Here is a 23,992-nt window from a genome sequence, read left to right on the forward strand (position 1 = left end):
TAATGTAGCACTAGCGCCATCAAGTGGTGAAGATGGGGGGAAAAGGCCCGAGCAGCTACAGTCAAGTGAGACATGGTAGGAGCAGTCCACCACCAAAGGCCATTCCAAGCCTCCAAAACTGCATTGGAGTATAAATTTTTATTTTTTTTTATTTTCAGATGCAAGTATATGAAACAGGGTCGAGGATAAATATTTACAATAAAGGCTGCATAACACACAAAAAGCAGGAAATGCAATCATTCGACAAAAACTTAACAGAAAGTACGGAGCGCTAGCAGTCGATCCGAGGGAACACTCGAGAGAAGCGATGAATGACTGTAAACATAAGGGAAAAAAAACAACAACAAAAAACAGGAGGAAACTCTGAAGTTCCACACGAGACAAACGTTAAACCAGGAGTCGTTTATCATAAACTGCGACTTCAAACCAAGCGTAATGTTGCAATAGTCGGTGTGAGCAGTGCTGGTGCAGTGCTTGTTGAAGAAATTTGCCTCACTGGAGTGTGAGGTGACATCACCATTTTCAAGAGGACACTCGCACAATTAGTGTGAATCACCGAAACCGTATTGTACATCCAGAAGCCTCGCTTGTGACACCCTTTCCCCAAGTGTTGGCTTCACACATCACCAGTTGAATAATATATACAAACTCCCATAACACCCAATCTATCAGCCTCAATAGTGAAATGTGTAATGTTTCTTGTAACTGCCAGGTGTGGTATGAACTGTTACAATGAGCCCTGAGGAAATGTATAGATCTTTTTTTTTTTTTTTTTAAATGCTTCATCTCTTCTGACTTCATCTCAAATAAAAAGGCAAACCTATGCAGCAGAGGCATTTTCTAAGTATATATCAAACAACAGCCACAAAGATCAGAGGACCCACGACCGCCCCCCCCCCCGTCCAAAACCCACCCACGACGAGTAAAGCTGAATCACGAGCCTACAGTCACTGCAAGTCAGACCATACGGCTACTGTCACACACTTCACATCTCCAAGTCACATGGCGTGCAAGCTCAGGGAACACGATGCGGGGGTCAGAGTGAGGCGATGGCGCGCTCCAACCATTAGCTCTGAAAGTTACACAGGAGAGTTGATTACACACGTTGCTCCTCAGTTTAATTTACTATTTTACATGAGCTGGTGCTGGCGGTTGCAATGAAAAATAGAAACGAAGCACATTTCACAGTAGTATATATTTTTTGTTTCCTTTTTGTCATCGTTTGTTAAATACATACACAGAACAAGACACATGGCTTCTATAATGAGGGAGATCTTGCTGGTGCAGTCAGTCACAAAAAGAAAAGAAAAAAAAGCCGTTCCTCCATTGATAAGTTAGTTAATCGTTCCACTGATCAAGTGGATACATCAGCCGACTTTCAAGCTACGTGAGGCCTGTATTACATTATGGAGGAGTAATCGGTCAACAATCAAGACTTTGATTTCAGACCTCCACAGTCCCCCCTCGCCACCAAATAATAAACCTACTACACAGTTTGTTACTCTGTTGTTCTCATGTGTAACAGAAGTTTATTACCATCCTGAAGTCAAAAACTGCTTATCTATGCCTTTGCCCCACACACACCCATCCATAGTCATTTCACTGCTTCCGTCAGGAAAAAAGAAAAAGAAAAAAGAAGCAGTCATCCAACTCAAGCAAACAAACACTATAAAGTATTACATATTTAAAAAGATAAGCCAATAACTCTGCAGGCATTTGCAAATGAGTTTCAATGAATGATCCTTTTTCAGAGGTGCTTCTTTGTGAGGATGCCCTCATGACTGAGAGACTCCTCACTCTACGACAGGTTGTAGTTCTCGCTGGAATCTGTGTACTACGCAAACTTGAGAGGGTCCGAGGTGGAAACGGGGCGGCCAAGGCTGTCCAGTGAAGCACTGGGGTAAAACCTTAATGCTTACAATAACAGGCCCGAGAGGCCAGGGGCAGAGGAAAGTTGCCAGAGCAAAAAATGGTCCTGGAAATGTGAAGAGCTCCAGGGAACTTCATCCTTACTCGTGAGTAGAGTGAGCGGTATCAAAAGTAGATCTGCTTGGCATGTGACGGGTTCTGCTCCATGGGGCAGTACGGGCATTTCAACCTGAGGAGGAGGAGATCAGGTACAGGATGTTAGAAACTTATACACTTTATATCACCTTTCCTAAAGCAAATTATTTGTACTTATATACAAAATGTGGGATTCTCCAAACTAAGGTTGGTCTCAACGAAGAAATTGATTGTCCTCTTTTCTCATAACTTGATTTTATAGGATGTGTTTGTGTTCTCGTCTCTTTAATGTGGTGTCTATATTTGTATATTTTTCTACAGTGTTGTCTAATAGTGGCTATTTCCTCTAATTTGAGTCACCTGCTCTGTCTATTTTGATAATGTGCCCATGATGTCACTTGACCTGTCACCTAATATCACCCAGGCCCATATATGTCTTGTTCTTCCTTTGATTCTGGTTAGTCACCCTAATGTCAGCCAGTGTGCCGCAACACAGAGGTGCATTTCTGTATCATTGCCATGCATTAGCCACTCTAACCGAGGTTTTTTTTACTTTTTCCACATCAAGAATGCCTTAGTTTATTTCCTTTTTTGCACAGGAAGCTAGTTGCATTTCGAACTTACTTTCCAGCGTTAGTCAGTTTGTTAAGGGCATCTCTGGAGATGACGTGGCCACAGATGAGCTTCATGGGAGGGTTGCTCTCTGAGGTCTGCTGCCGAAGGATTGGACAGGCGAAAACCGAGTGGTACCAGCATTTCTTACCGAGGTCAATTTCAATCTAAATGAACAGAGAGGGGGGTGAATTTAGCGAATGCTGAAAGAAAAAGAAAAGTAAGGTCTTTGAGGTCATTCAGAAGAGACTCACAGGCAGCTCGTCTTTGTGTGTCCAGACTCCGCTGCACTGTCTCTGCTCTATCACCTGCTTGATGTTCATCAGCACTGGCAAAGCCATACAGCCTGATGCAAAACTGCAGAGAAATATCAAGCAAACAGGATTAAATAATGCTGCATAGTGACAATGCAGTAGTATTGTTTATGTTACATCTTGACCTGACAAAAAAAATCGACTAATTAACTGTTTCAACTTTAGTCTCGACTTTGGTATGAAGGTAAAGATATTACAGGAGATCCGAGATGAGATCTTCCTACCTAACACTAAGTGGAGACTCTACGGAGAGGCCCAGTAAAGCGCAGGCATCTCTGGTGAAGATGTTGCAGATCTCTGCCCACTGATTTGTCTCCAGCAGACTGCGGTACGGCGAGTTCTCGATGCCATGACGCAGATACACCAGACTGCCCATCAGGATCTGGATGTCTGAAGGGACAAACAAGTGTAGGGGTTGACAATAAGGAAAATAATTAAAATGTCATTATGAGGAAGGGTTTGCTATTGTGATTGCTATTCAACGAATACCAAATAATTTCTAGGGTCCTTAATTCTCAACAAAAACAGTACAACACAACTCAGGTCAAGCATCTTGTGTGTTTGTGTTGGGAACGTCACAGTGATTATGCCTCTATATGGTTCCTACCTCTCTGGTGCTGAGAGGCGAAGGGCTGAAAGTGCCTGGCGTACTGCAGGGCCTCCATTTGGTTGCCGATTCCTCCACTGAGCAGACTGATGAAGTACAAGCGGTGCAACTTGAACTCTAAACTGCTGTTTAGGTCCAGGAGGCGCTGCCGATTCGTCACAGCCCACCTCGGAAGACACAAACATGAAGTACAGTCAGATTTAAAGTCAACACGTTGGTTAAGCGGATCATTCTAAAGTTAGTAATTTATCAGCATCACCATCATTGGTTTAAATATAATATATTTGACATTAAACAAGTATCAATCATCGATATTGAAATTCTGTAAATGTGTTAAACATCTAGAGTCAACTCCACTATGAAACAAGTTTTTTAGTCATTTATTTTTTCACTTTTCTGAGGCAATACATTTTGATTCAATAAACCTATACAGAATCATCTCTGCAGTGTGAGAAATCAGTTAAAATTCTTAACCAAAGCTGATACAGAAAAAGAAAACATACTCTAGTGCCGGCCGGAGGTCCTGCATCCTCAGAGCTTCCAGGATCCTGTTCAGCTCCAGGAAAGGCTGCTTCATACTCATGTCTATAACTACACCAGACTCCTAGAAAATGACACAACTTATATCTTGAGAAAAACAGTGTCAACATTAAACTTAACTTGCGACTTTCAGAAGGAGGTTATCGCACAGTCTTGCAGGTAAGTTCACACCAAACAACATGAGATTAAAAGTATCACTGTTAATTACCTGACACAGATCCTCTGCTACACTGAGCATCCCTTGTCTGTACAGGTGCTCCACAATGGTCTCACTCAGGTATTTCTGTCTCTCTGGGGTGTCCCACACTGTCTCTGCCACCACAGCACTGATTTCTGCATCAAAATTCTGTAACGATGCATTTCAGAGATGATTCTTTGTGTATCGAACTTGTTTGATTATTAAGTTAATTTTGAAGTTGTTGCCTGTCCTTACTCTGTCAATGGCTTTGCCCACTTTCGACACACTGCCATGGATGTCCTTATGTCGGGAGGCGAGCATCTGGACTGTTTCTTTGATATTCTTACAACACTGGGCCATAGTCTGAGACAAGACCGACAAGTCTGCGTCTTGTACTCCTAAGAGAGAAAAGGGAGAAATTGTCACCGTCTACAACAATATGTGTCTGTTTTGTTATGATGAACAAATAAATCAAAACTAATATAAAAATTTGATTTAATGCACTCAACTTACAAAAGTTGTATCTTAATTATTCAGTCACTGTATGTGTGCAAGATTTTCTTACCAAATGCCACTAGCTGTCCTCGGATCTCACACACACTGCGCAGGAGTTCATCTAACCTTTCCTCAGACTGGTGGCCGTACATTACGAAGCGATGGAGCACTTTCTCCAGCTCCCGCTCCACACATGCACACTGTTCCATGATTCTGGCTGGAACACTCACACACACACACACAACACTGACACCTAGATTTAAGAGAAAAACAGTTCATGGAATTAGCAGCAAAACTTTACTGATGCAGGACTTTTGACATTTTTCGGTAGCTATGAGTTTGATAACAGTATATCCGCTGATGCTTATATATATTATATCCATTTTCATTGCAGACATGAATCTTCTAGTTCACACAATTTTAAGTTGATGTCTTCCAATTACTTGTCAAACGTTACATGAGAGAAAGAAAAGCCCAAAAATATTCACGTTTGTGCAGCTGAAACGACACAATGAGGTTATTTTGAAAAAATAACTTGTTCTTAATCAACTAAGAATTTTACCTTGTTACATAAAAAATAATCCTTTTTGGTAGTGATTCATGAAATGCTTTGTTTTTTTAAGAATACTGATGAAGATATGTGCTGAGCAGGCCAAAGAATATCCTTGTCAGTAGAAAAGAATTAAACAATTACTTAGTATAATACATCAGACATACGTTTGGTATTTCCCAACAACAATGTCCTCTCGCCAGCCCAGCCAATGTTTCAACCAGGCTCTAGATTGTGATGTTATTGTTTTTTTCTTTACAGTTTATGTAGTTTGTAGTTTGCTGCAACACAAAATGAAAACGTACAAATTCGTTCCATGGCCCTGATTAAAGGATTAGGGATCCCATTGTGTTTAATACAGAGTTAAAGCCCATGTTGAAATGAACTGATATGTTATTGACAGCCTGACTGTCACGCTGCTGCTGTCAGAAGCTCTGAGGCACAGTGATGCGTTTAAAGACCGTTGACAGTCGTTATTTTCAGCAGAGATAAGGAAAAGACGAACTTCTCCTTCCCTGCCCTGACTCAAAGTTTGGCCTGGTGTGGCTCCACTAACAACCACCGAGGCCTGAACATAATGACAACCAGGCACACAGTGTACTCTGCGGCCTGGTGTTTACTAACGTGAGCCGCCGCTAGCTTCTCAAAGTTTGATGAAATCCCGAGGCAGAGAATGATAAATTGACCTGGGATTACGTTCCCTGTTGTTATTACTGCCGTATCACGTTAAAACTATGAATCGTTTCGGGCTCAGCTTTGCTGTAAACTCACCGTCTGTGAGCTCAACACAGAAAATGTCCACCTACGGCAACAACATAAACGCAAGCAGCACTGATGTTTCACCGATCAAACACCACGTTACGTAGTTTTATTAGCGGCTACTACTGATAGACTTGAAGTGGCACCAACCGCTGACAATATGGTTTTATTCGACGCGGACATTGCGAATATTTAGCAACAGCAGAGCTAACATAAACAAACGCTATCACAGTCTCTAGCCACAAAAGCTCGCCATTGCTAGCGGCTAGTTAGCTAGTTGACGTTAGCTGCTGCTCTCTGACACGGTCCAAATTATTTCAGGAGAGAATGACAACCCGCTCATTTCGTATCATCCCAACACTTACAACATCCAGAACCGTTTAATTCATTTTTAAGATGTGGTAGAATAAAAAACACTCACCTGTCGTGCTGATTAGTTAGCAAACATTAGCGTTAGCCACTTGCCTGTAATGGCAACACTTCACCAGCAGTTGTAATGCGGATCTTCCGGTGTCGCATTCGGCCTCAGCTGGACGTTTCACAATAAAAGTCGTATTTCCTCCGGGACATCCAAGGCTAGTAGCTTTCATCACGATGTTTTTCCCACACGATGAAGTTTTGAAGCTGTGTCACAATCCACTCCCTGAATGTTGCCACAGGATACTGAAGCATCAGCGTGTAAATACCCTTTTCATTTTGTATTTGGGCAAAACGGAGCTGTTTGTTTAATATGAAGGATCGAGTTTTAGGTTTAGTTTGACCTGTAGCAAATGCAATGGATCTTATTTGTAAATCAATATAATTTAACGATTTAATCTAAAAAATTACTTGGAATTACTTCAGTAAACTATGTAGTGGAGCATAATATTAGTACATATTCTCATCCACCAAAATTAGAATATAGCCAATATTTTTTATTGTGTTGCTTGTCTAGACTTTGCTGATGCATATCATAGCACCCTAAAAAAGCAACTAGGTCAGTTCAAAAAGATAGATTTGCAATGTGATCCTATGTTTATATTCTTTGTGTTTGTCATGAATACTAGCACCTAAATAACTCCTCATGAGACTGGACCCTTGTTGGGCGTCAACAACTCCAGACAGAGCCTCTGCAGGAAAAAGCAGCTGTGATGAATTTCTAAAAAGTAACTCATGTTTATTTATCTTCACACACACAAGGAAGTGTCACAGAACATAAGCATCCCCGCCAAAACCTTGATTTAAAAGTTGTACATGTTTGTTCACTAATAGCTGCCCAGGCACGGCTTGTCGGTGTGTGTTGCTTTGTGAGAGGGTGAGGCCTTTAGACTTGGGGCAGGCTGGTGTGATCTAATCTCTCAGTGATGTAGACTAAAGCTCCCCATTGCTGAGGTGCTCATCATTCTTTCCCTGTGAGTCCTCCTCCAGTCTGCTGTGCTGCCATGACCGCAGAGGTTCAAATTTATCAGCATCTCTGTACAGTTTAGTTTGCACTCTCTCATAACTCACATACCCATATCATGTATGTACTGTATGCATTTCATCCTCTGTAACCATTTGCAACTATATTGTGCTCAAAGGCCATTGTTTTACACTTTTACTCCACAGTACCCAAGTGATACCAATGTGTATTTACAAATCGCAATGAAATAGTGTATTGTAGTTTACTGTACATGCTTTAAATCCAATCTTCTCTGCTCAGACTTCAGAGGGATGATCATCCACGCTTGTCATGCCATTCCAGCCTCCAGTGAAATCTTAAATTACTTAACAGACATTTTTGAAAGTGGATCTGGAGTCTATAAACATCAATTGATTTATAGAGAATGAATGGTGAAAAGAGGTATGTAGCTGTTGAAAAGGTCTGCAAGTTTAAAGCCGTTGCATTAACCGCACCAAGGTCAGAGACTCGTGTCCTGACAGCTACACCGACAATGTATGCACTCGTGACAATGTTAGACTCTTCAGAGAGAAGATTCGGCCAAAATAACAAATGCATGATGACACACATACCATAGCTTGTTTCCATACTAAAGATATAATATACCCACAGTGACAACTTTATGCAACATTCAATCCGGGCTGCAATCAAAGATTTTCCATCGGTGTAGAACTCATCGGCGTCATCATCAGTATGACTGATGATGAATGGTAATGTTATGAGGTGTTGGGTTAGGGACAGAGGCTTAAACTCACTACCATCAAACATGCTCAGACAGACTCAGTGGGGCTCAGAGAGTACTGTTATTCTAAAACGTACAATAACTGATGTGACCCCATTTGTTGTGACAGTCAAGCTTAAGTGTGAAAATTGAAATTATATTTGACTAGTTTTCTTGAAAAAGAAGATATCCAGACATTGACAGGATAAACGTCACAGAAAACATGTGAGCACCATAACATGCATAACTTATGCAAGTGTTGCTACCTAAGGAGTTTTGCATGTGAGCGCTGTAAGTCGGGTGGTCTTTCTTAACCTTTGACCTGTTGTACCCCAGTTACACCATAGCATTCACACCCTCACTCATACACACACATATACACACATGCATACATGTGTACAATAACTGTAGTGTTCATGCTTAATATAGCCTCTTAGTAGTGGTCAAGTGGACAATGTGTGGCTGCACTTTGAGTTTGGTATTTCCCCTTTCTTTCCCCACCACCGTGCCCAGCTAAAGCTATGGCTATCATGGCCCTGATAATATGGGTCTATATATAGAGGAGCCCTGTGACTGAGCCGGCTCTAAGTGTCAAATTCCAGGCACACTCATCCTGGCTGGATCAGCACCTGCTTCTAACTATAAACCCACCCACCCCCTGCGCTGCACCCCAGGCCAGCTCCCACTGAAAAGCCACTGCCCAACCAAACTCCAGTTTGGAGAAGAAAAAAGATCCTGGTTAGAGTCAGTGAGTGCTTACCCCGTGGCCAGCTCAGAAGGGAGGGGCAGAAATAGAGATGGGGGCATTGGAGGATGTAACATGTCTGAGCGAGATGCCCGTGTTTGCTTTTTCTATTCAAGTCTGATACATGGCAGCGTGGCACTGCCAGACTGAGCGGAGCTGCTCAGTCCTGGATTCTGCATATGCACCGAGGTCTCGTAAGCTTGGAGCGTGCTGGTGATTTTGAGAGGCAACTCACTGGATGACAGACAGACATTTCAACACAGAGCAACTCAATGCCCTTGGGAAAGAGTCATCATTGGCCAAAGGTATAGTACCATTCATTCTGTCGCTCTCTACTTGTGCATTGAGCAGCCCTTCCTTCTCCTGTCAGTCTCTCACCAAGGCAATGTGGAGAGCTTAGATAAAAGGTATGTACAGTATCTGGCAGAGCAAATAATGTAAGATAAATTTATCTCAAATTATAATGTAATTAAAATTTGAAATAAGATGCATTTATATTATAGTTCTTATATATATAAGAATATCTTGATGATTAATCTTATGAACCTTTAAGCACATGTGGAAAAACACTAAATTTCTGGTATGTAACTTGTAACTTGTGTTTGCCAACTTTTAGTGAACATTTGTATATTCTCTTCAGTTCATTCATTTCAGTTTGCTTGCTGCTGCTTTTTAAGGCATAGTGACAGAGTGAGTTATATTTATGTTCTGAACCCCTTTTGGGGGTTGAAGATATTCTTTTACTGCTGGCAACAAAACAGAAACACTTGTCTGCAGCGCTGCCTGTCAAATGTTGCTCTTGGTTTAAATGAATGAGATACACATCCTCCAGGTGACCATATCTTCTTTCCAGTCCAGGAACAGATCCCAGAGCAGACTCAGAGAGTGGACTGGACTGGCCACAGTGATAATTTGAATTTTGTGGACTAGCGATGGACAGCTGGACTCTTCAAGGAGACAGCTACTCCTTCCTGCGCAGTGCGCCCCGCACCTTTACCCTTTGCCATCGTGACGGCACCCCCAACCACGTAGAACTCTTTGACATCATCAACGTCCCCACTCAGCGCAGCGCCATCTCCGAGACCACTTGCCTGTGTGACATTTTTGGAGACGACTGTGAGTCGCCCTCCCTCTCCAGCAGCCCTGCTGTAGGGGCCTTTGTCCTTTCTAAGAGGGAGGTGGACGGGACAGCTGCTGCATCACCTCTGGTGGATGATTTGAATGACTCAGGCTCTTACCACACTGCACACGGCTCCAGTGAAGGAGAGGAGGGATTTGAAGATTCAAGAGAAAGGCTTTACAGCCCCCCGTTGCAGAGCCCGTCTTCAGAGACGTGGCAGTCAGAGGGCGAGGGACTGAGTTCAGAGCATCTAGACATCTCAGAGGACAGTAGCCCAAACTTCGAACGAAAAAGCAAATCACCAGTCCCTCAGCTTAGTAGAGCTAGTCCACCACCTGAAGCCCTCAACACTGGTGAGAGAACGCCCTTTCCTGGAGATAAAAGCTCCTACACCATTACTCCAGAGGGGAGAACATCCCCCTCCTCTTCTTCTGCAGTGGAGATAAGACATTCACCGTCATCACCTAGTCCAAGACAAAATCAGTTAGAAGCTGAACCAGAGAGACTCACTCCTGTTTCGAAAGACAAACACAACAGCCCCGCACATCAATTCTTAAATCCAAGTCCGTGCTCTGAGCCGAGGACCTGTGTCAGCTCATCCTCCACTGAATCAGTGAACACCCAGTCTTCACCTGACTTCAGGGTGGCACAAAACTCACCTCATCCAAGGAACCAACAAAGCAGTCCCTTGCCTGAGTCCACACCTGACAATTTTTCGCTAGATTTTACAGAGTCAGCCTTTGAATCTAAAGCCAATCTTTCATCTCCAATACCTGGATCCAGTAGTACAGAGTCTCATTCAAGAGAAACTTCAGTCACACCTGAGCTGAAGAATAACCAATACTCCCCCGATACTCAAGCATCATCTCCTTTTCTTGAGCTAAGTAGGAGGGTTTCCCTGCCTGATCTTTTCAGCAGAGGCTACACACCAGATATAGAAGAGCCTCCCCACTCTCCTGAGCTGATTTTAAATCCTTCATCTGCAGAAGGAGACACCACAACTACTCCTGAGAGCCCAAAAACAGAGTTATCATTTGAAGGAGGCAGCACTGTTTCTACACCTGCTCCACGATACACACCTCCCTCACCTGTCATTTCAGTAACAACATCTCCTGAGCTGGTGGAGACCAGTGTCTCACCTGAATTTAGACACACAGCTCCCTCACCTGGCTTGCTCAGTGCTGCCTCTCCGGTTACCACAGGGACGAGAACTCCCTCCCCTGGCCCCTCACTGAAAATAAGATACCCTTTAACGCCTACTGAGAACAGGAGCCAGGATTCCTCGCCTGTGGTAAGTTATACTTTATCTCCATCACCTGGAGCTAGGAGCTACTGCTCTCCAGTAGAGCACAGACATACCGCTCCTTCACCTGAAATCAGGATTACAGCATCCTCACCTGAGCTTCTCACTTACTCTGCCTCATCAAGAAGCCTCGACTCATCCCCTCACATCACAGGGATTTCTTACAGCATTGTTCAGCCAGAGGAGAGGGACACATCCCCTTTTCCGGAGCTCTCTCGTCTCTCCACCACTGAGCCTCACAGGACACTTGTGTCCCCAGAGGCAGGGAGCCGTACTCACAGCAGAGGCAGTGTACAGAGCAGCACAGCAGGGTCCACTGGTACGCCACGACACTCGCCTCATACATCAGGCTTCACAAACTCTGTCCTGCAGCCTGAAATAACTTTGTCATATCAACCCAGGTACCAAACGCCTTCACCTCAGCCACAGCAACAGACTCCCACACCTGAGCCAGGATACCAAACCCCTTCCTCTCAAAAGCATCAAAGTCCCTCACCTCAGCATCTCCCAAGTAAAGACCTGTCACTTGTTTCCCCATCTCCTGAGCAGAGATCCCCAGCAACCCTATTCGCAGAGTACCGCTCTCAGTATACACAGCCTACTCCTCCTCTGAGAAACACACCAGAGTTCGAGAAGGAGTCCTCTTCGGGGGATATTACAGAAATACAGTACCCCACACATTCGTCAAAAGACGTGTCACCCTTATTTGAATTAGACAAAGGAGTCACATCAGTTCTTCCTGAAATCAAAAGCAGTTCACCAGTGGTCATAGTTAGTTCACCTGTATTTACGTCACCTTTCTTAGCAGAGGACAAGATAGAGAGTTCATTTGCACAACAAAGCACAGAGATAGAAGCACAAACAAAGGAAGTAAACATTCAAGATAACTTGAGTTTAGTCTCCTTCTCTGAGGAAAAGCAAGACTTTGGCTATAATTTTTGTCCTAAAGAAGACTGTTCTAATAATCCAACAATTGAAATCAAGTCTCATTCCCCTAATGTTCTAGTCTCTAAGGACAGGAGCCCCACCATTTCACCTGTCCACAGGGCTACATCCATCTCACCTGTGCAGAGACTGGAGAAACCAGAGCCTCCGTTCACTTCTCGTTCACCAAATTCTGAAAAGAGCAGTTTCTTGAAATCATCTTGTACACCTGAGCTCTCAAGAAGACATCCGTCAACAAAAGTTAGACGTGAAAACAGAGAGAGGTTCACTGAGAACATGGCCCACCGTGCTCACAGAAGACGGACGCCCTCTCCACCACTCACCAGGTTTACACCTGTCCACATCATAGCTCCTGAGAAACCATACCGACAGTGGCAGAACAGAAGCCACAGCCCCTCTCAGGTTGTAGCATCCTCACTAAGTGGTAATTTGAATACAGTGGTGACAAACAGGGAAAACCCCAATGTTGCCCCTGTTGACAATAATAGCCAGGCCTACTGTGGAAGAGGAGGGCAATTGCAGATGGAAAGGGAAATGCAGCTGGAGGAGGAGAGAGCAGTAGTTAGGGAGAGGCAAAGGGATAGGGAGATGAAGAGAGAGAGAAAGAGGGAGGAGCGCGTCCCTGAAAAGGGGGAGGGGTGGCAGGGGGACGCCAGTTACAGAGGGGAACAGGTTGAGCTGTCATTCAATGCCAGGAATAGAAAAGGGCCTGCGAGTCGCAGTGCAGCTCCCACAAGCAGAGAGACCCGTCAGGGACTGCCAACAGTGCATTCCTGTTCAGAGAGCTTACTTGCTACCAGACAGCTACAGCAACAACAGAGTCTCCTGAGACTTGCCTCCCAACAGGACCCCAGAGGTGGTGGTCCAGGCAGACGGCTTCAACCTCCGACACACCAGAACAAAAAAAGTGCTCTAGGACGCACAGCTGCAAGCAGGCCCTGCAGGAGTTCCAGCTCCAGCATGGGAAGTGAGCTGGATGAAGCAGATGATGAGGTGAAATGGTTCACAGACTTGGCTTTCCGCAGCCTGTCAAGTCCCGAGCTAGATTACCTTGACATGTACAACTCCAGCCACCGTTCATCAACCAACATTTCTCAACCATCTACCCAGGAGAGCCCCGCTGGGGTAAATCCCACCTGGCAGGCATACGCTGACTTCAGGGGTTCTGCTCCAAAACTGGACAATGATGAACTCTCCTACCAGCAATCATCTGCGTACTACTCACATGGACTAGATCCATCAAGGCGCTATGAGCTGGGCAGCTTTGAGTGCGTAGATGTGTCTATGGAAAGAGACGACACCAGGAAGGTGAGAAGAGGAGTTCCAAAGAGACAGATCCAGCTGAAGAGAAAGAATAATGCTGACGGGAAGCAGGATGAGAGTAGTGAAAATAGTAGTCCTGGAATACCAGTCATGGTGGAAAGCCCGTCTCTAGAGAGTCACACCAGAGAGACACTCATGAGACAACACAGTACACCAGCAGTAACACAAGATTGCTACCGCTCTGAGTGCAGCCCTGAGCCCAATCAAAAAAATGAGAGAAGATTCAAACTCCAGAAATCTGCCTCACTGGATGAAACAGGCACTAAAACCAAGATGGCCACCTGTCTCATTAAGAGTGTACTGTCCAAGAAGATGCAATGTGTTGACAAAGAACCTGATGACCAGGCAGAAGACGTGAGCCCTGCTTTTGATGAAAACAGCCCACCAACAGAGAGCACAATACAGAAAGTATCCCCAAATCCTGACAGGCATAATCTTAGTTCCACGCCTCTGTCAGATTATGGTCTCTCACCTGAGTGTCTTCCTTTGAGAGGAGAACCAAGCACAAAGGACGAAGCCAAATCACCAAAAAGCTTTGGAATGAGAACCAGTAACAGGCCAAGTTCATCCAGCAGCAGCAGAAGTGTAAATGTCTCTCAGACTGACAGTGAAGATGCTGATTCTCCGAGCAGGAATGCAACTGCCTTAAGATCTGACATGAGATCAGAATTGAAAGTGCCATTTGATAGTAAAATGTCCAGAACTGGAGTACGGCGAGCAGATGGCATTAAAATCTGGGACGAAAGGGAGGGTGGTGACTCAGCAAATTCCGCTTCCGGGAACACAGGAGCTGCTTTTGCTACTGGAGCTGGCAGTGGGCAGGCCTGGATGACAAACAGAGACCAGGAATGTGAAAACACAGAGGACCATAAACAACTGCAGGAGGGGGACGAGGGTGCCTGCACTTCAAAACCACAACAGTTTACACTCAGAGCTGTGGAGAAAAAGAAAACCTCTCTAAATGTCTGCCTTACACCTGAGGTAGAAAACAAACTTGAGGCTCCTTTACTGGATATAACTAACAGGGAAAAGGCAGACAGGGCAGAGACTAGTGTGTATGAGAAAACAGAAGAAGATGAAGGAAATGCCAATAATAAAATTAAGGCCCCCATACACAAAGTTAGAGACGTGAGGCAGCTTGTAAAAAATACTTATAATCTGTCTTTCAAGGCACCTCGTGCTGGGTTGCCATCAGATGTGAATGACGAAAAGATGGAAACTTTTAATGAGGAAAGGAGGGAAGAAGTAAAAGAGAAGAGGGGGAAAGAGGTCATAGCAGGGAACGAACATGGAGTAAGCCAAGAAATGAGGATGGAAGCAAGGGAAGAGGCCTACAGGGTGGAGAGGGAAGAGGAAAAGAAAGAGGAGGTAAAATATTCCAAACTGCCAACCTTTCCTCCACCTCTTCAAAGCAAAGCAAAGCCTCTGCATCGTCCTCAGCCAATGCAAATAGAATACAAGGCTGTTTGCTGGAAAGAAGACAAATATAAAATGTCATGCAGCAAGAAAGCAAACCCAGGTGACAAACCTCTGGCTTCTCCAGAACGTGTCACTGAGGTGAGCAGAGAATCACAACAAGAGAAAAACACAATAGGAGACACAACAAATGGCAAATCCTGTCAACATGATCTAAAAAAGGCAGCAGAGACACAAGAGGCTGTGACAGAAATGCACAAAATGCCAGACAAAGAGGTCGAACCTATTGTTGTGACCACTGACAGAAAACCTCCCCTGCTCAGAAGCCTTCCCAAACCGCCCAGTAAGGAAAGAGAGGTGTCCACTGCTGTGGTGTTAATAAGAGATGGATCCAAAACATCTGCATCTCCAGTGCAGGAAAAGATTCCCACCCCAATCCAAGTCCCTGCTCCTTCACTTTCACCTGGGCCCACCACCTCTGGCAGCAGTGGCCACTCAGTCTCCATGTTATTGAAGGAGAAAGGCTACCAAGCTGATATTGGAGCAGTGGTGGGGGGCGATGTACAGAATGCAGCTGGAGGGAAAGGGCCGCCCCGTAAGCATGTAAACTGCATGGAGATCCCCCTTCAGACCACCCTGTCTTCAGATGGTTGGAGAGGCGAGTCTCATAGAGAGAGGACGTTCTCCTCATCCTCCACCACGTCTGGCCTCTCATCAGTGTCTGAAAACACAGACACGCTTACAAAGACCACAGAAGCTGAGGTAGTTAACATTAAACCTCCAATCAGAGATGTAGGAAAACAAAAAAGCACTCCTCTACCACTGAGGAATTCCCAGGAGCAAACGCCACCTCTCACAAAACAGAAGGATGTAGGAGATTTTGAAGCAGTGAAAAGACTAGATCCTACCTTCCCCCCGAGGTCCCCCGCAATAAGGAGATTCAGACCACAGCCAATTGAGGTGAAGTCACTGTCTAAAGAAACACAGAAACAAGAGATGCCAGCAAACACCACGGTAAACAATAGACCTCAAACCATTGAAGTTAAATCCATAGCTAAAAATTCTGCAAAGCCAATTGTGCCTCCAAAACCAAGTTGCAAATTTAAACCTGCTGATGTAGGAGCAACGCCAAATGAAGCACAGAGACCATCAGTAGCAACATCGACTGTGAAACCACAAGTTGAAGAGAGGGCTCAAACAATTGTGGTGTCCTCACCGACTATCTATAGAAAGATCTCCAATGAGTCCACAGCAACATCAAACTATACACGAAAACTGGCTGTGTCTGCAGTGTCCAGCCTCAAACCTCCACCAAGCAAAACAACAGCAACCACCATCTCCAATCTCTCAAACCAGTCGACAGCACCACCAGAGGCAGAAGCATGTAACGACAGAGGACAACAACAACCTGCTGCCTCGCCTCAAAGCTCCAGATACATACAAAGACCTACAACCTTAGCTCCAACATCAACCACCAGTCCTGATTTAACCTCAGCTCCAGGTCCAATTTCTGAACTGATGCCAAGCCAAATCCCTGGACCTACCTCAGCTGGAGCCAACCAGCCAAGCCAACCAGCTGTTGTGAATCCAGACAGCCAACCAGTTCATCCTAGAATGGCATGCGCTCATGAACAAGCTATGCCGGCGACTTCAAACAATGTGAAACAACCCGCTGCTGTTCACACGACACAAGTACCAGGATACACACGCCAATCGTACCGCAGATCACTGTCTGGCGAGCGTCCCAACAGAGCAGATGACCTACGTTTTTATGCCTCGGATGATCCTCCAAGCTACGATGAAAGAGAAAGCTTCAGTCCCCTCATGCTCCCCGATCTGAGCCTCAGGAGGTCAAATCGCTATCAGCCCTCCTCCCATCATCCTCCCTGCTCCTGCACAGCCGGCTGCCCTTCCCACCCTGGTCTCACAGCTCCTCACCATCACCGCAGCCCTCACAACCTCACGCCTCCTGCCCCTCCACACTCTCCGGGCCAGGCGCTGCCTTACCAGGGGCCTCTGCCCCCTCTTCGCCCCCACCAGTGCAGACCTGACCCTCTGCCAATGAGCTACCATCCCAGTTCCCCCAAATCAAGTCCTCTTGGTCCCAGCCAGCCACCTACCCTGTACCAGCCTCTCCACCAGCCTCCTCCCTGCCCTCCCCACCCCTCACTCATGCAGGCCTGCACTGCTGACCGGCCACTGCAACCACCGCAGCATATTGACCACAGACGAGCCCCTATGCACAGGTCCCCCCAGCAGCAACCACCCGGCATGTCTGGGGCTCCTTACAGTGATCCTGGCCACAGCCACTCACCTGGCCTTCCTACTATGGATCCCCAGTACTTGTGTGGTCCTCAAAGCCTGGGGCCTTCCTATGGCTCTGAATACGGGGGTGACAGCTCTAGTTTGTACTCCGAGAGCAGCTATGGACAAGCACCTCGCAGAGTGCTCCTAGATCCTGAGACTGGGAAGTACTTTTATATCGAGGTGCCTGTGCAACCCCTAAGGAAAATGTTGTTTGACCCAGAGACTGGCCAGTATGTAGAGGTGCTCATCCCACAGCAAGCAATGTCCCATTCAGGCCTGTATCCTCCATCAGCAGCCCCTTACCCATCTCTCCACAATCCCAACATGTACGCCCCTGCTCCCCAGTACATGCCCTATGCAGCTCCTCCTCCCACAGCCCACACCCAGACTCAGCCACAGCCACCTCGCTATCCCGAGGCCTCTGCTGAAGCAACGATGCATCCAAGTGGACCTGGGGTCAGCTATAGGAACCGCTCTGGTCAGGGGTCCAAGTCAGATTCCCAGAACCATCCACCATTGGACCAGAGCTACCTGGAGAGTATGTATTACGTCCCGACAGGGATGAATGCGAGCCCCAATCCCACCCCACCAGACTATTACCACAAACATCCCCCCAACCTTCCCCCAACAGGGGGGAAAAGGTCCTGAAATAGAGGATAGAGGCCGACTTCCTGGAGCCTGTTGGGTTTTAAATACACAGTATATAAAGGGGGTGTCTAATGTTAGCCTGCACTGTTATTTGAGTTTTCACATTGCAACTGAAGACTGCGATTCTTTGTTTGTTGTTTATTTGCTGTTGCTTGTTCTGTGCTCGGCTGCTTTAATCGAAAGAAATGATTTTGAATACGAGAGTAAGCGTAACGCAAGTAAGTGATTACTGCCTATCCTCAAAATGGTCTATAAAGATTTTTTGTCATTTTTGATACAGGGTAAGAACAGCACACTGTTACTTCACCAGTAAAGCACAGATGCTATAAATCAATAGGTTTACTAATTAACTGATGCGTGTACTTTCATAACAAATATCTCCAAAAAACTTGAAAATACTGTTTTAAAAGAACCTCATATTTATTTTATTATTGTTTTTCTCTAATATTGAATGAGTGAGTTTGTGCTAATTATGTCTGCAACGACAACAATGCTAATAAAATGTGTCACTTTACGCATGGCTCCTTTTTCTTGCTTAATGTGAAACATTACATCTGTGGCTCTGTGTGTTAAAATACGTATTGGTGAATTCAGCAGCTACAACTGAGAGTTTCATCTTAGGTTACCTCTGCAATAAGAGCAATGTCATAGTAAAATACAAAATAAGAAAAATAAAACTAAATTAGTTAAATAAAATATAGCTCAATATAGATCTAATTAAAAATATGTGTATTGCCTTTAGGGAAATACTGCAATGCATCAAACATGTATATATACAGTATATAAATGGTGTCCATACAACAGATTTACAAAAGGTGTGGGTTTGAGTAAACCAATTCTGAGAATTATTAATCATGAATTATTGCTTGATATTAAAACTGTGTTGCAGCTTTGAAACCAGCAGCAGCATCTCTTATCTCTTATCTCTCTGCCTCTAGAGGGCGCTTTACCTCCAAACAATGTGCAGCAGCTATGAGTGAAAGGATCACTATGAGAATCATCATTCAATCATTACCGTAAGGGGTTCAATATTGAGTTGGATTCACTTGAGATGAAAATTAGTGAAAATAAATTATTACATTCCCACGACAGAGAACACTAATATTCATATTTTTTATTTATTCATTTTTGCATTTGTTATTGAAGTTAGCACATTTTTCATTAAACAACACAATGGGGATTCTCGTCACATTTCATGTCAGTCTGATGAAAACATGTGATTATGACAAACGCATATAAAAGGTTAAAAAAAATAATAGGAAGACATGCAGACAAAAGATTTTTACGAGGGAGATGATGAGATCAACACATGATGCAAATGCAGATGGTCCAAATATGCAGTAATGAGAGTTTGAGGCAGGGCATTGTACCACCATGACCACTAGAGGGTACCACAGACCACTACAACAGTCCCCATCCTGAGGGTATGGAGACTTTTCGTGACAAGACCCAGTAAAAGACAGAATGATGATTTCTTAATCAAAACCTGACCCTGTAAATAGAAACCAGAGCCTAATTCTTTTAACCCAGAGGATCAAAACTGGCCGCCCACTCTCTTTGATGTGGATAGCAGTAAAAATAATGAGAGGTCTGACCAGGAGCTGCGAGGGCCATTTAGTGTGTATGTGTATGGTTGTGGTTCTCTGTGAGTGTGTGTGCTGAACAAGACACTGTTTCATCTGTAAGAGGAGCTCATAGCCTTACAGGGACACAAGAGTTTGTTCATTCACATCTGGTGGGTTTATCACACTACAGCACCTGGCAGAGTGTGTCCTCTCTTTATGTAGGTCACTTTCACCGCTAGAAACCTATACTACCAGAGTGCTCTGAAACTAACTCCTACATCCTTTATCAGTAATGTCTACTTAGCCCTTTGTTAGCTATTTCTGGTGCTCCACTTTCCTACAGTGCTGCCTTGTCCGACATCTATTGCTTCTTGCCAGAAGACGTATTATTTTAGCCTGGAAATCTCCGACTCCACCCTTGCACTCTACCTGGCCCAGTGACAACAGATTTTTCCTTCAGCCGGAGAAGATAAAGTTTAAACTCTCAGGATCAGTAGACCCTTTTAACAAAATCTGTCAGTCGTCCCTCCTGATTAGAACTTTTAGAACCTGCACTGCTTAAGTCTAAGAAGAGAGGGTCACTCAACAGAAGGCCGGTGGTTTGATCCCTGGTTCCTCCATTCATCAATCAGTCAATCCATCAGTCAATCCATCCATCAATCCAATCCAATTCTTTTTTTGTGGGGTAAGTGACTGTTCATTTTTTATGTGATTAGGAAAACTACTACTCACGATATCACTTGCACTCTGCACTCGCATCGATAAAGTGTTGAAACTGTCCACTGAGCCAAAAGTGACGCTGGGATGTCTCAGTTATAAAAGAAACGGGCCTGATCACTACAATGTGTGTTACTAAGGAACGAAGACATGTAACAACCAAACACAAGTGATATCATTCAGCTTCAAAGATAATCTCATTTTCAGAATGACCCTATGTTCATGTTCGCTCAAAATAAACTTGGACCAAAGCTGTCTCTTTAGTACCTCCTTCTTTTAAAATGACAACTGGAATGCAAAGCTTAGGCATTTAAGTTTATTGCCATCATCCTGTATTGTCACAATCTGGATAACGAATGGAGACGCACCTTAGGAAAACACAGTAATCTTTATAAACTTCCTGCTACGCCTACTGAATATCACCTCCAGACAAACACACACACTTACACACACCTTGGGCCTGTTCCAAGGGGGTTATCTACATTTTCTTAATATATCCCAACTTTTATGCTCAACTCCGATGTAAAAAGACCTGTTCTGTGGTGTGTTTTCTAGAATTTTGCAAAAATGCTTCGTGAAAAGGATCCCACTCTTATGTGGGTTTATTGTTCAGTGGGCCAAAGTTCACTCAAATTTATAAACCATGTCAGACTCGTAGTAAGAGAGTCAAACTTCAACAGCCTCTGTTTGCACGGAGGGCACTTCGGATCCCTGGGAGAGCGATAACAGCATTCCTGTAATTCACCTGTGCTTCAGTGTTTTTGCTTGAAATTATATCAACATATCAAATTTAATAATGTAGCTTCCCATGAACTTAGTTTAGTTTATTTTGAACATTTGAGATAAAGTAAAATTAAATTGTTAGAAATTAAGCACAAAAAACATAAGCAGCAACATTAGTAATAAAAAAAGCAAAATAAATCACATATATACTCAATAACAAATGAACATAACTTATTATTTCATCTTCTGTCTGAAAAGGGTTAGGAAGAGGAGCAACATGCTTCTACTCTATCCTCTTCTACACTAAATCATCTAATAAAAGTCAACAAATATCCCCCTGGTGTCCATCCATCCACTACGCAGCTGTATTCTTCTTCTCTTCTTACATGTGTCAACTTGCTTTCCATTCCTCCTCTTGTTTTCTGTACCTCTCTTTTATATCTATCTAACTTTTTATACTATCTGACAATTTGCCTTGCTTTCCACAAAATCACCTTGAAGATTGATACGCATATACCTTTGAGATTGTTTTTTGTATTTCAAATAAAATGTTCCTTTTCAAGTTATAACCCCCCTCCCCAAAAACTTTTTGTATGTTATCAGGAAATAATTGTTTATTGATTTATACATTTTCTGCACAGTTTTAATGTAATGCACATGTAATCAACATCCTCCCCATCTTGTGTGACTGTGCTGAATTCCAATCATATATACACACACATACAAAACAGACATCATAACATCATTAGGAGGGCTCTGGGCTCTGGGCTCTTTCCAGTACGTCTGTTATTGTTATGGTTCTGTGGCCCTTTTTCTAACCCACAACACACACACACACACACACACACACACACACACACACACACACACACACACACACACACACACACACACACACACACATACACACACACACACACACACACACACACACACACACACACACACACACACACACACACACACACACACAGACACACATCTGTAGGACTCCCATCATCCCTGCCGCACCCAGGAGTGAGTGGGTGAGTGTGACTCCTGCAGCCTCATTTGATGTGGACCCACTGGAGGGCTGATTGGTCAGTGGAAAAGTTCTCTCTGCATTGTCTTTCTGGTATCAGGGATGTGATGAAGAGTGGGTGGCCTGGGCCAGGCTGCTCGATAACAGTATTCAGGCATGATAAGGAATAAATTGTGCCGTGTGCTTCATGACATTTTCCAGCCTTTCCATGTGATTAGATGTCAATAGTTTTAGAAATGTAAAATTCTAACTAACGGTGACTGTAGTGATGTCTCAGAGTGAAATAAGGAAGAACCTGGTGTGTCAGTCAGTCTGTCCATGACTGTCTGCGTGTGTGTACAGTATGTGTAATGTATTGATGAAATGGAGGAAACCAGATCATGAGCTCAATGTGTGGTCCCTGACACTGATATTAGTAACCTCTGTCTGGGTGGAAACCTCTATAGTGGACATGTTGTTGTGGGAGGTTTGAGAAAGGCTGCCAACATTGATAAGTCCGTATTTTAAGTGAAGCAATGTGTCACGGGTTGTGAGCATACAACATTTCCACCTGGGTTAGGGCTAACCCTTCCCCTCAACTTAGAATATTTAATTTAAAAAAAACTGTTACAAAGGCAAAAACGATCCAGTAAAAACGCTACATTGACAAAAAGTCAATAAGTCAAAGTCAATAAGTCAAATTAAATACTTATTTTGAGGCAGAACATTTTTCATCACCTAATATGGCTCTAGAAACCCCTTTAGGTTTATGTTGTGACCATAGACTGGATACAAAGATGAACGACACCACTGCTCCCCAAAAGTGAAGCTAAAATGTTTCAATTGCCACCTGGAAGATCATAAATCCTGCCTCCTCATTGTTAATGAATGTGAGATGGACCAAACTTAAACGTCAAAGTACACGTTAAATAGATTTTTCCAAAAGATGGTTTCTGTAATTTTAGGTACTTTGTACTTTATTGTTTTGACTTCGACGCTTGGTCCATCTTTATATACAGTGAATATGACCCACAGGAGGGGATCTTGATGCCTAGGATGGAAACCAGTGACCTGTTACAGCAATACCTTTTATAAACGACCATATGATCACTGACTTTTATGCTGAAGAAACCAAGATGTGCCAAAAGACGTCTGATCTGTGTTATGATCGTCATTCTGCTTTCCTTTCCATCTATCCATGTCCTCTACCATTACCAGTTTCCTTCATATCAATAGGACTATTCGGAAATCTTTATTGCCTGATGCTCCCATGACAACCGAGACTAACATTGGCTATATTGATAATGATGGTCCATAAAACGGTCTGGGAGAAGTGAGTCTTCTTCACTCTTCACAGTGAAGGAAACCATACTTTAAGAGGGTTGCCTTACCTTAGCTCATGCCCATAGAAGGCTTTCCTCCTAGAGGAAGTGGGCCTGCCGAAGGGCGGCGTGCATGTGCATACATGTGAGCGTGTGATAAGAGAAAGGGCTGTGTGCAATTCCTCCTGGGAATCAGCCTTTGGTCTCATCCAGTGATCAGGTTTGTTACGGGGTGTTGTGTGTGTGTGTGTGTGTGTGTGTGTGTGGGTCACTGGATTCCTCCAGCATGAGGTAAAAGTGATGAGTCATGCACGAGTGGCCTCACAGACTGTCGACGTTTAATATTACAACGGTTAGACATCGTAAAAAAGGCATTAACTTAAATGCGTCACTCAGCCATTTTTTTAAGGAAACACTAATATTTATGTTTCCCTCCTCACTTAAGAATACTAATCATAAAGAAAGAGTGTGCGTAATCTGGTCCAGACAATCCACAGCACGGAGAGGACTTGAGATCCTGCTGCACATCGCCACATCGGCAACTATGCAGCTTTACCACTGGTCAACGCCAGGGCCATGTGTGCCAGCAGCATGGACTTTGTACTGTTCAGTGAGTTCAGTATTCATTGATCAAGTGGGTCAAAGTTAACAGTAATTT

The 23,992-nt window shown here is 44.1% G+C and overlaps 2 protein-coding genes across 3 annotated transcripts; one reads left to right on the top strand and one right to left on the bottom strand.

Annotated features, from left to right (window-relative positions):
• Positions 1–776: 776 nt before the first annotated feature.
• Positions 777–6,612, bottom strand: rmnd5b (required for meiotic nuclear division 5 homolog B). 2 transcript variants are annotated; one of them, XM_034598012.1, is made up of 10 exons: positions 6,481–6,612; positions 4,821–5,003; positions 4,511–4,653; positions 4,286–4,423; positions 4,041–4,141; positions 3,538–3,704; positions 3,155–3,320; positions 2,871–2,973; positions 2,629–2,783; positions 777–2,098 (listed from the first exon to the last, which is right to left on the bottom strand). In XM_034598012.1, exons 2-10 carry the CDS (start codon positions 4,957–4,959, stop codon positions 2,035–2,037), a joined length of 1,176 nt encoding a protein of 391 aa, XP_034453903.1. In that variant the 5' UTR covers positions 4,960–5,003; positions 6,481–6,612; the 3' UTR covers positions 777–2,034. The 2 variants fall into 2 exon arrangements, with proteins under 2 accessions (XP_034453903.1, XP_034453904.1); XM_034598013.1 differs by lacking the exon at positions 6,481–6,612 and adding an exon at positions 6,072–6,417.
• A 5,986-nt stretch (positions 6,613–12,598) lies between these two features.
• On the top strand, positions 12,599–18,527 carry si:ch73-43g23.1 (SH3 domain-containing protein C23A1.17). Its single transcript, XM_034598011.1, has one exon. The coding sequence runs from the start codon at positions 12,836–12,838 to the stop codon at positions 18,005–18,007; it is 5,172 nt and encodes a 1,723-aa protein (XP_034453902.1). The 5' UTR covers positions 12,599–12,835; the 3' UTR covers positions 18,008–18,527.
• The last annotated feature ends 5,465 nt before the right edge of the window (positions 18,528–23,992 follow it).

This window comes from Hippoglossus hippoglossus, chromosome 10 (assembly GCF_009819705.1).
Source record: "Hippoglossus hippoglossus isolate fHipHip1 chromosome 10, fHipHip1.pri, whole genome shotgun sequence".
Taxonomy (NCBI): Eukaryota; Metazoa; Chordata; class Actinopteri; order Pleuronectiformes; family Pleuronectidae; genus Hippoglossus; species Hippoglossus hippoglossus.

Bases quoted from the DNA above. Each gene is read 5' to 3' on its own strand.
- rmnd5b (XM_034598012.1), bottom strand. From the start codon at position 4,959: ATGGAACAGTGTGCATGTGTGGAGCGGGAGCTGGAGAAAGTGCTCCAT. The intron at 4,142-4,285 runs GTAATTAACAGT...GTCATTTTCTAG, and splicing joins TAGCAGAGGATCTGTGTCAG to GAGTCTGGTGTAGTTATAGA. The intron at 2,784-2,870 runs GTGAGTCTCTTC...CTGTTCATTTAG, and splicing joins CACACAAAGACGAGCTGCCT to ATTGAAATTGACCTCGGTAA.
- si:ch73-43g23.1 (XM_034598011.1), top strand. From the start codon at position 12,836: ATGGAAAGGGAAATGCAGCTGGAGGAGGAGAGAGCAGTAGTTAGGGAG.